The sequence below is a fragment of the Numida meleagris genome, chromosome 1, assembly GCF_002078875.1.
Source record: "Numida meleagris isolate 19003 breed g44 Domestic line chromosome 1, NumMel1.0, whole genome shotgun sequence".
Classification (NCBI taxonomy): domain Eukaryota; kingdom Metazoa; phylum Chordata; class Aves; order Galliformes; family Numididae; genus Numida; species Numida meleagris.
This window is the reverse complement of record NC_034409.1, coordinates 33,144,122-33,157,649: the sequence shown is the minus strand read 5'-3', so window position 1 is coordinate 33,157,649 and position 13,528 is coordinate 33,144,122. Positions and strand designations below refer to the sequence as shown.

At 39.7% G+C, this 13,528-nt stretch overlaps 1 protein-coding gene across 3 annotated transcripts in view; it reads left to right on the top strand.

Annotated features, from left to right (window-relative positions):
- The window catches only part of FAM19A2 (family with sequence similarity 19 member A2, C-C motif chemokine like), a 183,375-nt gene that overhangs the window by 121,949 nt on the left and 47,898 nt on the right, over positions 1-13,528 (top strand). For all 3 annotated transcript variants that reach the window (XM_021385044.1, XM_021385042.1, XM_021385043.1), the window contains exon 2: positions 4,851-4,957. In XM_021385044.1, the coding sequence (XP_021240719.1) occupies positions 4,852-4,957 (106 nt within the window). In that variant the 5' untranslated portion in view covers position 4,851. The remainder of the gene's footprint in view (positions 1-4,850; positions 4,958-13,528) is intronic.

Here is a 13,528-nt window from a genome sequence, read left to right as displayed (position 1 = left end):
AACACACGAGGGTCACATCAGTGTTACTTTAACAAAGTGACCTTATCCACCACAGGGGCATTTTAAAATCTGCATTAGCTTACAGAGGAAAGGCTAAATAAAGCTGCAAAGACCTGCATTGCGTGGGATGATGAAACTAACACAGCTAATAAATAATGTAATATTCAACACAGCATGGAACATAATTTAAATGGCTGCATTATTTCTGTAGGAGAGACATCAGGTCAGAAGTGGTTTCTTCTACTCATTTACTCATTTAGGGTTTCTCTGAAGTAGAAAATATTTTTTTGTAAAAAGAAAAGTGAGAGAATGTTGGACTAATTTTCTATCAAGTTTTTGTCTCAAGCACTTCATCAGGATTCAGTAGAGAAATAGGATTACGCTTCTCTTTATGAACTCTTGCATTCACAGGGTATACATATTTGCAGAAGACAAATGGATCTTACTGACACTAAAAGTTCCTACATATGTAAAACAGGAATGAATGAATTCTGAAAAGCTTCACAGAAGCTGATGCTTGTAAAGGAGAGAAAAAAAAGGAGAAGGAGAGAAAATTGCTGTTACTCCCAGGAAACAGATGAGAATTTTATTTGTGTATGAGCTCTAAAGGGAAGAAAGAAAGCTATTATTTCCTTACTTTTTTTCCTTCCTCAACAATAAAGATTGCATGAGGTTACACTTCACTTAAAATAGAAAAGCAAGGCAATTTAGCTCTGGCTGTACAATGTAAAGTGACTCCCATGTGATTCTCCTCTATTTCGGAACCATTGGTAAGGTGGGCTGGTCTCTCGCCCAGAAGCAAAGAAGGAAGAAATTATAAAGTCAAAAGTTTATGGAAGCTGCATTCCTGCAGTGGATATTGGAGATATATGTCTGCTCACGGCAGTTTTAGTACAGCCAAATAGTTGAGAGAAAGCTGAGAGTGAAATGGAGCAGAGATGAGGAGAGCCTGTGTGTTCACAGTTTGCATCTGATGAACCATGGAGGCCAGGGAGAAGGGTTTCTGCTGACACAATGGTCTGTGAAGGTTCTCTGCAGCATCAGATGTGGTTTCACTCTGAGAAAAAAGTCCAGCAGTTTTTTAGATACTTCTGTCATTCATTCATTGCCGCAACAACCTATCTTTAAATCCATGATACTGGGCCTGATGTATGTTATGATGTATGTTATGGAGTACACATTGGAGGAAAGGAATGTTCTGGAGCAAAAGTAGCAAATCCTTCATATTTATTCATTATGTTTTGGTGTTGGTGAAGAGCCAGTCACAGCACAATCATCGCACTCTCAAACCACCACCTGCTTGAATTTTCCTGGTAAACTGTATTTGTTTTATTTTGAGCGTGTCCCTGGTACCTCAGGAAAAGCTATCTTTCCTTGCCTCCCAACCGCATTGAATAATGAACTCAAACAAGGCGGCCTTTCAATTCTTTGTCTGAGTAAAAGTGCTGAGAATTCATTGGGCTTATTTCCAATATTTTGGGGTTAGAGACTTAAGGAAATGTTTTTTACACATAATGGTTGTATTTTATTTTATTTCTTTGGCACAAAGCTGATTTTCAAATGTAAACATCTCCTACAGCATGGCTGTTTTTAGCTTTGATTGCCTTTGGCTTATGTGGCATTATTGGGGGCTGTAAGGAGGGAGCAGAAAGAAAGGAAAATAGAAAGGGAGAATATCTCACAGAGAAAACCATTCAGATTAACAGCTATAGTTTTGTCTATGCAGCTCTGCATCACCTCTAGGAAAAGCAGACCTCATTTCAGACCTCATTTGTTCTATTTAACGCAGCCAGTTATGTTAGTGCAGTAACGGTACAGTAATGGACTGAATTTTATTTCCTGAATCCACTTAGTTGACGTGGAGCAGAGTTGCAGGGGCTAATAGTTGCATTTCAAAGATGAGGCCAAATGTTTTCTATTTCCATTGTTTTCTCAGTGCTACATCTTGGGTTGCTTTGCAAATCCACAAAAAACAGCATCACATTTTCTAAGTCCATGTGATAATGCATGCGCTCGGATACTGAGTGAATCTCACGGTCTCTCCTTGTTATCTGTCTGCTTTGCTGATGAGATGTATCCATCCCAATCCCTTGAGTTTCTTAGACTACAAACTCTTCACTTTTTATTTCCAGGGCTGTAATGCTACAGTCTGGCTTCTGCTTGTGTTCCAGCACTTCCAGAACTACTGAGACACTTCTGCCATTCGTAGGGAGCAGTGCTTCATGCCTTGTCTCTGCTTATGCAGCCACATTGGCCACTGCAAGTGGCCAGTGCACACAACCCCAGGTCTAGTGTTACACTGCCTAATCGATTTGAAACTTAGCATCATCTCCCAGCTTTTTCTTATTGCAGCTGCTGCATGTAATGGATGCTTTAACTGCTTAGAGACATTTTTTATACTTCTACTGATGGCCTCTGAACTATTAGTCCCCATCTGGAGCTGCTACTTAGACTGACTTTTCTTTTAATTGTGCCTGTTGTGGGACTGCTAAAAGATAGTATTTTTGTCTTTCTAAAGGATAAATGCCTTAAACAAGTAATGCAGAGTGGTGCAATAGCCTTGTGGTACAGAAACAGTGTATTGTTTTCCTGAGGACTGGGAAACCTGGCAATGGCAGTGATCCCAGATTTGCTGCATCAAAGCTGAAACTTTCCTTTGCTTTGCAGAACAGCTTCTGCTAGATTCAGTGCTGGTTTACACCTCGTTGGGTGCTGGGCTGTGAGCAAGGTTTGTATCCTCACTCTGCCACCCTGAGGGGCTGCTGTTCCCACGCAGATAGGTTGCTGTTCTTTCTTTGTTCCCACTGCTACTGTTTTTCCTTGTTTATTTTTCTGCTGTACATTTGCAGCAACTGCATTACAGTCTGGTTTGCTTAATGCTTTGAGTCCCACAGGGTTTTATGTAGGGCTGAGTAGGTGAAGAAGAAAAATTTCATTTTAATGACTTGGCACCAGCAGTGTTGGAGGTGCAGTAAGACAATCCAGGAGAGAAAGAGTTATTTCATATTCTTTTCACAGCAATAGCTGTGGAAGAGCATATGCTTGAATGTGTATTCTTTTTTTTATTATTATTATTATATACAGTGACAAATAATATATTTCCCTTTAGATTTGAGTGCCTCATAAATGTGGAGCTGATGATGAATACGTAGTTTGCACTCTGAAGGCACTGGAATCAGTGCAAGAAGACAGAGCTTGGTGTGGTTCACAGCGCATTGCGACCTCCATAGTGATTATTAATCAATCAGGATTTCAGGGGCACATCCACAATCCTGGATAAAGTACTTGCTTATTCCTCTTGCTTTTTTTTCTTGATAAACGTGATAGCTGAACTTCTGGCAAACACACTATGGATGCGTGACTTCTGTCAAAGGATGCTGAGTTCTCTTTGCCCTGAATTCAGGTTTAAAAGGGTTTGGTATGTTCCTCAGTGGGTTGTTAATGTGAATCGCCTTGTCTTGTTGCACGCAGCCTGGTGTGGAATCTTAACAATGTTCAACAATCTTTTGGAGAGCCAGGCTGACAGCTTTGGGGGAAGTGGTCTGGTTATGAATCTGGGAACCATGAGCTGGGTTGTGGAGCATTGGAGCTTGCCTTGTTAGTGTGTGATGTTTTGTTAGAAAGCAGTTTGCTCAGAGGAAAGGAATTACTTTGAAGGAATAAAAAGAGATTTGGGACTTTGAAGAGGTTGCTGGTTAATTCCGTGTTGCAGCAGTGGTCTGCCCTTCATGAAGCTTGTGGTTGCACAGGATAGTGTTGTACATGGGTAGGGCAAAAGGGACATTCTCAAATTCTTCCAGGCTTCTCGTGAATACAATGGGAGATAAATGTGAAACCATACTGAAGCAATGCAGTTTTTTTTCTGCTCAGAAAGAGAAGGCAGCCTAGTTCCAGGCATTGTAAAGTGGCAATAATTTTATTCAAGTGACCAAATTTGCAGCTTTTCTAGTATAAGTGAAGTGGAATAGGCATTGTTGTCCTGTTGGCTTATCCGCAGAAACGTGACCATTGTGCTGAGTTGTTTCTTAGCCAGATCCCTAAGGTTCTTCTGCAAAGAATGAGAATTGAGAGAAGGTTTCATTATTATACCTCTTGCCACTCTCCGCAGAGCTGTAATCCTTAACTACTACAGCCTATGTTCCTGAACGTGTCTTTGTGGCAGGGAGAGAGGTATTTTGTCTTTGAAGGAAGTTGCTGAGAAATAAGCTACGTTACCTTGTACTTGAACCACCACAGTAGTTTGCTGTTACAGTGAAAACATCACTGAGCAAGATGAGGGTAGCTGTGAGCAATCTCCTTTGGTGCTGTAAATCAAATTTTTTCATTACCCTTTGGACAGACAGGAGAGAGACTAGAGAATCTGCCTGTCTGAGGCCATGTTTTCAAACTACTTAAATCTTCCCTACAGGATTTCTCTCATGGATGGGTTGGTATATGTGCTGGAAATCTCTTCAAATCTGTTATGTTCTTATAACTCTTGAGCAGAATCCAAAAAGAGTCGCAGTCCCAAAAGCTAAAAATTCTACTGCACATGACTGGCCCAAAGGCACCAGTGGAACTGCTTTTGTTTAGCAAAACCTATTGCAGAGCTACTATTGCTTGGGCCTTAGTATAAAACTGATGGAGGTGTTTAATTCTCCTGGTACTGACCAGGGTGGAGGAATGATGGCAAAACAGGGAGAGAGGTTATATTGATGCTGTGTATAACTCCTTTAGAGCTAAGCAGAATTTAGGACTGAAGAGATGTTAACCAGAAACAAAATGTTTTAATTCTCCTTAATTTAAGATGAAAAGTGTTTTTTAAATAAATATTAAGAGAACTAATTATTTTTGTGTATTTTTCTTTGCAGGATGAATAAGAGATACTTACAGAAAGCAACGAAAGGGAAGCTGCTAATAATAATATTTGTTGTAACGCTGTGGGGGAAATTAGCATCTGGGGCAAATCATCATAAAGGTAAGAAAGTCTGTTTTATTATATTGTTATATCTCAGCCTTCAGTCAACAAATTCAGAAGTCTCCACTTTATAGGATCTTTTTTTCTTTAGTATGTATTTGTGTGTCCTCATACTGGTTCATGAATCAATATCCAAGGGATTTTATTAATTTGGGGGGAATTTAATTATTTCAGTTCCATTTTCAGCAGTCTCTGATTTTAGCACCTTCTTGGTCAATTTCTAATGATGGTGTAGTTGAAAAGGTGGTGCAAGAAGATGGGCAAGTCAAGAAATCAAATAAATAATGAAAAATGCTTATATTATAAAATAGTTATATTGAGTAGTTTTTATATGTGCCTCTGATGAATTCCTGCAATGAACCTTGGAAACATTATGTTGCTACTGTGTACAGCTACATGTCAGGGCTAACTTCATGGATAATGTGTGCCGAGTGTGATTGTTTCTCCATTACTTTCCAGTATTATCCATCTCCTATGCTTCATTTCTAGTATTGGACCAAAGTCTATACCAAAAATTTGACAGTGTGAGTTTTTTCTTCCTCTTAGTTCTTCCAGTCCTTAAAATGCAGACACACAAGGACAAGGAAAACTAGCTTTCCTTTTTTTTCTCTTAATAATTTGTGTAAAAGAATAATGAGACATAAACTACTAAGAACTAAGGAATTAAACATAGGGAATGATTCTAATAAAACAAATTAGTTCATCTGACTTCATTTTATAATGTTCCTTCTGATAATAGAATTTTGTGAGCAAGTACTTTTATATATCTAGATGCTAGATATTTTTCTGCTGTGTGAAGATGTTTTTCTTCAAAATACTCACTGACTAAAGACTTCATGATGCAGAGGAATGTTCAGCAGTCTTCTGTGAATTGTGATTAAGGCACAATCTGATATGGTCCTGCAGGTCACCAAAGATGGGCATTGTGCCAGACAGGAACCATGCTGACTCACTTTGCTCAGCCTTTGTTCTCTCTCTCAACTAGAATGAGGATTTGTGTTCTGGCTTGCTAGAAAACAGCTTGTTGGAAAACAGCCAAGATATCCTACCATGAATTCAGAATTCTTTTGTCTTTGATTATGTTTCTTTAGAAATCAAAAATCCCATATCCAGATCATTTTTATTCTATCCACAAAAGGCTGATCAAGCTGTGTTTGCCTCCATCCAACTGAAACTTTATCAAAGTGTGCTTACCACTCTTTTTGAAAAACTGATGAATGAAACCTGTCACCAGTTACTTCCTAGGAAAAAGGTTAGAATCCTAAGGATCAGTTTTACCTTTTCAGATATATTCATACAAAGGAAAATGTAGAAGAGCTATACCACTTATTATCTGGACAGTACTTGTTGATTTGAACCCTAGCTGTAGAAGAGAAATAACTTGAAAAATATTAAATTTGATCACAGAATCATAGAATCACCAAGGTTGGAAAAGACCTCAAAGATCATCCTGTCCACCTACCACCACTGTAACCCCACTAAGCCATGTCCTTTAGTACCACACCTACACGTTTCTTGAAATCTTCCAGGGACAGGGACTCAATCACCTCCCTGGGCAACCCATTACAGTGCCTGACCGCTCCTTTTGAGAATAACTTTTTCCTAATACCCAACCTAAACCTTCCCTGGAAAAACATGAAGCCATTCTAGTCCTACTTGCCTTCTAGTCCTACTGCTAGTTATGTGGAAGAAGAGGCCGATCTCCACCCCACCACAACCTCCTTTCAGGTCATTGTAGAGGGCAATAATGTCTTCCCTGAGCCTTCTCTTCTCCAGACTAAACAATCACAGTTCCCTCAGCCCCTCATAAGGCTTGCACTCCAGACCCCTCACCAGCTTCGTTGCCCTTCCCTAGACACTCAGCAGGGCCTCAGTGTCCTGTAGTGAGGAGCCCCAAACTGAACACAGTACTAGAGGTGTGGCCTTACAAGAGCTGAGTACAGAGGGACAATCACTTCCTTGCTCCTGCTGGCTGCACTATTCCTGATACAAGCCAGGATGCCATTGGTCTTCTTGGCCAACTGGGCACATTGCTGGCTCATGTTTAGCCGAGCATTGACCAACACCCCCAGGTCCATTTCTTCTACACAATCTTCCAGGCACTGTGCCCCAAGCCTGTAACGTTGCCTGGGGTTGTTGTGGCCAAAGTGCAGGACCTGGCACATGGTCTTGTTGAACTTCATCTCATTGGCCTCAGCCCAGCGATCCAGCCTGTCCAGATCTCTCTGAAGAGTCTTCCTACCCCCAGGCAGATTGACACTTCCTGCTAACTTGATACCATCTGCAAAATTACTGATGATGCACTGAATCACTTCTTCCAGGTCATCAATAAATATATTGAACAAGATAGGCCCTAATACTGATTCCTGGGGAACATCAGTCATGACTGGACGCCAGCTGGATGTTTTTAAACAAAAAATATGAACATGACACCCCCCCCTTGTGAAGTCAGCTTGTTAGCTTTAGGGAATTCTTTATATTTCAGAAAGCTGACAAAAAGCTTTGGTTCTTCTTTAAGTAAGTTATAACTTTTCATATAATTTGTTATTTAGCAATATAAATGAAGATGTCTTGCAGGGAACCATAAAAAGAAGAAACATGACTTGAGTGTTTAATTTAGAAAAGCAACAATTGTGCATGTCTAGATTATTTTACAAGGAAAAAAAAATATGCAGGAGGATTTTGTCATAGATGTAGTAGATCTCCAAAGCAGCTGCACTCAACTTACATAGGGGGGATTTTTTTTAAGCACAAGTCAAAGATAGGCAACTCAACTACCACTGCCAAGGAAACTGGGAGTTTAACTTTCATTCCGCCAAAACATTCTTCCCCCCACTCAAATAGCAGAAAAGGAACTATAGTGCACTCAAGGAGAACTTGGCACTGCTCACCTTCACCAAAAATGTTCAAATACTGAGAAAAGTGTGAGTTTCTTCTGTGATAATTATCCCTAGCATCATTAATCTTCATTTATAGAAGTCCTTACTAACATATTGATGTGACAAACCCTAATGACTTTGAAGGAGCCCCTACAGTTTCACAGATCAATAATCTACATTTTAAAAAATCTTTACTTTCCTCTATTGATTTAGTCATATTACACATCAGTTGCGCCAACTCAAACCCATCTCTTTTTCTGAAGGCTATTGTCAAAAAAAGAGAAAGAAAAAGAAAGAAAGATCATCAACGTGTGAAAAATTGTTTAATGAGCATTCTGCTCTCCAGACAGACTTCATCAGTGATAGAAACAACTGACTCTGACAAGCCACCTGTAGACTTGTTGTATTTATTTCAGTGACATGACACAAACAAGAAATTCCAAGTCAGCAGCAAGAGAAGCAAAGCCTCAAGCAGGAGATAGGGAACCAGGCCATGAGGCCCAGTTGAGGCTGCAACCACCAGAGTTGCTGCCTGGGATTTCAGATTACAGCTTTTTGGTGTCAGGTAAGTGAGTAGCTAGTCATACCTTCTTTCTCTTGACTGGTTTGAAGACACTTGCGTTCCCTTGTTGTCTTGGCTGACTGCTAAAAGTTCATCAGTCTGGAAGGAAAGACTGGAAAGACTGGAAACATACACTAAGAGGTGTATGCCCTCATGGTGTTAAAAAGAAAACACAAAACTTGCTTTATCTTATCTTCTGAAAAGAAGCAGGAACCCAACTTTTTCCTTTTAATTTCACTGGGAACTCATGCTATGAAGATGTGTGTCTTACCTAGCAAGTGTGTTGATGAATCAGCCTGAAGTACCATATGATCTTGTACTGCAGTAGCTATGTATGAGAGGACAAGTAAAACGTGGAATTTAAGTATCCAAAAGGATGTTGTCAACATTATAAGTCTGAAAACTGATATGCTTTGATGGTGGCCAGAAGATTTTTGCTTCAAGAAATCCATAAGAGTTTTATATTATGAGACTGATCCTGATCCTTCTACTTATTGCTTGCTCTTGGAAAGCAAATAAACCTGTGCAAACATATCGTCTTCACTGACAGACATGGCAGGCAGGCATTGGTTCAGCATCACTGCCTCCTTGCTCTTTCTGTCATAGGGAACATGAATTGATTTGGTGACCATTGTATCTTAACCTGTTTTAAAGGCTTGAAGTATAGGACTCGTCCTTTTGAGAAGGAAATATACCAATAAGCCTTACAAACACTCCTTTATAAACAAGAAGCAAAACTGAGACACAGTTTCTACTTTTAAATAAAACTCGCTCAGAATTTGGATTTCTTTGAGCTTTTCATAATTACTATTTTTTTTACACTGGTAACAGAATAAAATAATGTAAATAAATTAAGGGTGCTTTTTAGTCTGAGCCTACTTGTCCAAATTACAAACAATAAATTAAATTTTATATCCCCAGACAAAACTAACCTGCATCAGCAGGGGTGACCCATGGTCACTGTCACCACTGCTGAAATGCACCACCCACCTCCTCACTGTGCTGACAACCACTCTTTTGTCTCCATAAATGTTCAGCAAGCAGCAATGAATGTCAGTGCATGCAATTAGTACCATTGCTTCATATGCACTAAAATGTCAGATGCCATTCTGTCAGACTGCTCCTCTGCTGCTATCTGTCACACGGCAACAAGTAATGTAATATTGGTGGTAAGGTTCAACCTCTTTGCCATACCACCAACATCTGCCTATGATGTCGTGGGTCAACATGATAAAAATAGGAGGCATTACTTTCGGAGCAACCCTCATATATACTGTAGTGAGTGTATGTAGGTAACAAAACTTACATTAACTTCTCAAATTTTTATTAAAACATTAGAAAAAGAGAGCAACGGAAACAGAAATCTAGTAGGATATTTGACCATGTTTTTCTGAAACTAACGCATCAGTCTGGTTCTATGGCAATGGTTGCAATTCTTAGTGTGAATCTCCTTGTCAGAGACTTTTGACAGTAAACTTTTCACAAGTGTACATACTGCCAAAAAGCAATGACATGAACAAGGTGTGATTGTGAAAGGGAGGGGTACTTTTCTCTGGTAAGATAGGGCTTATAAAAGTGCAGTAGAGAGACATGATAAATTTTTTGAGTTGAATGTCTGATTGCAACTCTGTGGATTCCGTTTGAAAATCTGCAATTAATGTACTTGTTTTGACTGAAAATGGAGTCACAAACACAACTTGATGAATTTTTTTAGCAATCTTGAAATCTATTCTCAAATTCCTTTAGCAAAACAAAAAGCATGGCGGCACATTTTTTGCTGTTCACAGAACTGTGTTTAGCCACTGCATCAAAATGCATAAAATTATTAGCCATCACTTGAGTTAGCACTGCACTGCGTCCTCCCTGTGGCCAGGTTTCAGCCCAGGCAGCACTGATAGCACAACATTTGGTTGCTGCTGAGAGATGGGTGTGGACTTTGTTGGGCAGAACTGCCACCATGATGGCGCAGCAGTAGGGGTCAGGCCGCATTGTGAGCTCTGCTGGGCCTCACACGGCCTGTGGGCTGGACATGCCTGACTTAGGACAACATGGGCAGTACTACTTTTGCTTCTGCACAGTCAGTGGAATGACTTCTTGCCCTCATGGGCAGATGGTGTGATACAGGTTTGTTCTTTTGGCTTCTAACGTTCACTGGGGCTCTCTTGGAAAGTGCAATTATGCTAACACTGCACTGAGTCAGCATGTGACAGACTCCTGGCTCTGCCTGACCCCTGGAGTGTGGAATTGATTTGTTCTAAGCAGAGATAATATAGCACTTTGTTAAAATGTGTGCTAATGGCCTGTGTGCATTACCTCAGTGCCCCTGTACTCATTCTGTGCACAAGGAGTGAAATTCACTGGTGAGTTAGGACATCTTTTTTGGTGGCGTAATGGGTGATTTATGTCATATTTGTTGTTCCTTTGTATCACAAGGGAAGTGTGTGGGAATTGAGGCATGATGGTGTATCTTGTGCAAACTCAGTGTTGCGAATCACACCTAACAGATACCATTGATTGTCTGACCCTTGTGCTAGATTTTCTTCTAGACAGACTTTCTCTTTTTAGTTATCCATCAACTGACATTCATCTCATTGCCTACATGTAAATCTAATGCTATACATGTGATCCCATGCTCAGCACTTTAAAGTCTAGTACTGGCTTGCACTCACTAGACTTCCAAGACAAAACTTTCCCACGGTATGTGCAGCTTTGAAATTTACTAAAGGCGATGCCTAAGTGGAGATGCTTCTGAGCACTGATGTTTAGTTCTGCTTATTTGTCTTCCTGATTTGCTGTTTGCTGTGTGTTTAAATATGAAGCCACAGAACAGAAGACACTTTGCCTCATACTGATTCCTTGCCACAGTCTAAATGATACTGCTGTGGTGGCTCTGGGAGAAAGCCTCCAGAGGACACAGGTGGTCAGGTTGAAAAGGACAGAGACAGCATGCCTACGGCAGGAGCAAATATTGGAGGATGACTGCAAAGATCAATGAACAGGCACACAGCCTTTTGAAGTGATGGAAAAAAGGGACTTAAAGAGCTGTATATGACTGAATTGAAGGTTTCTGCTCCAAGGGCAGACCTGGATAGAAGAACCCATGTGACTAAAGGCAGATTTATTTATAAACATTTTTATTACTGTTCAGCTTTCTGTTCAGAACCACTGAGTTTTCTCCGTTCTAAGATACATATATATATATATTTTTAATAGGGACTTTGAATTCAAAGTCCTGCTGAAGTTTTAGAGTACTCTGTTAGAAAAGGTCTACCACAGACCTGTGACTGACTTTGGTCTTGTATTTTGTATGCAAAATCATGTAAAAATTTCTTCAATGCTATATAAACTAGAACACTGCAGAATATGTATTACAGGCTCTATTGCTAGGAATCACAGTGGGAGTTACAGTCATTCAGAAAGGTGGGTGAAGGACTCTATCAGCCCTTTACTCTCATGTCTTATTCTTCTATTAAGACCATGCAAGTTATTGACAATCATGTTTGGAATCTTGGGTGAACACATACATACAACAAATTGCAGGTAAATAATGCTGTCTGTTTTGCTTTATTTTGGCATATTAGGGGGTTATCTATCATTTTGGTGTTTGAGATATACATTCCTAGCGTTTCAAGTTAGAATCTCAGTGTCTAGATAAGAATAGCCCTAACAGAAACATGGGAGACCACCCAAATGTTCAAACTTCTATATTTTTGTAGAAAGAATTGTGAGGCTATAGAGCTTTGGTATGGATGTACCCTTTCTGTTGAGAATTTTACACTGTGTAGAAGACAGCATTCATAATGCAGACTGTTTGCATTCAATTTTAAAAGCATTAACTAGTGCAGAGGACATAAACCAGACCAAAGACATCCAACTAAGTAAGCACAAGACATCTACGTGCTCCGTCCTGTAAGAGTCCTACTGGAGGTAATGGCATTCTTTGAGGACATAAGAAGTGTGGTTTGAACAGCTTTGAGCTAAAGAATGCCCTGACTGCAGATCTCACTGGCTATATGAGACAGGCTCTAACATGAAGGGTTAGCAGCAGTAATATCATGTCTCTCTGTGTTTGTACTTTTTCAAAGTGCTCGTACTACACCATTTTGTGTGGGATTGGATCCCACTGTATGTGTCTAATATGTGATTTCTGTATGTGGGCCTGTCAAAGGATGTAAGAGTTGTTCTGTATATTCCTGGGTTCCTGGTGGGAATTAGGTGGGATAAAACTGAATATTTAAAAAAGGGAATTTGCAAACTCACAGAGATGTGTGTGGATGTCTTAGGAGTTACCAGGTGATGCTGGAAAATGTCACCAAGGACTGTCAAAATATTAGATGGAGGCATCCACTCCTATATTGTTGATCTGTCAGTACTGCTTCATCAAATTCTTTTGTCAAAAATGCCAAATGTGCTCAAACATGGATAATCTTATCTCTTGTGAGAGTTTGTCCCAGAGATAGATTCTCTTAAATGAGAATGCTTTGTGTGCAGCTTTCACTAACTTAATTCTGAGTGTAATTAATGTTTAAATATAGAAACAAAGGAATACCACAGCCATTTTAGCAGACGCGAGGAAGAAAGCTGTTAGATGTTCTTATCTGGCTTCAGCATTAATTGAAAGTTTTAGTTATACCAGGATCAGAACCTGATCCCCAAATTGCCATTTGCTTGAAGATAAAATAGAACAGTCAGTCAAACACTTTCATATCAGTATCTGTCAATGCAATCTAAAATGTTAATACAATATCTGTTAGAATTCAGTAGATAGCACTCCTTGGCATTGTGCCAGGGTATAAAAGAAAATAATTTTCTCTGGTCACTAAGATGACAATAGTTCTGGTGGTTTACTTGGATGTAGATACAGAAGTCAAGACAACAGCAGAATAATGCCAATTTATTCTCTGTGATACCAGTTCCATCAGACTACATGGCTGCTTTCATTTTTGCCCTCCTTTACACCACCACCACCTTGAGGACTAAACTTGGGCTATCATTGAGGTAGCCATGGAGAGAGAAGTTGGAGAGTTGCAATGAGATATCCTACATCTTCCTTAATGCTGATTACTTCAATTTTTTTCTATTATTTTTGGCTAGTGTTACTGTTTCTTGATGTTTTTCTGAGACAGCTAA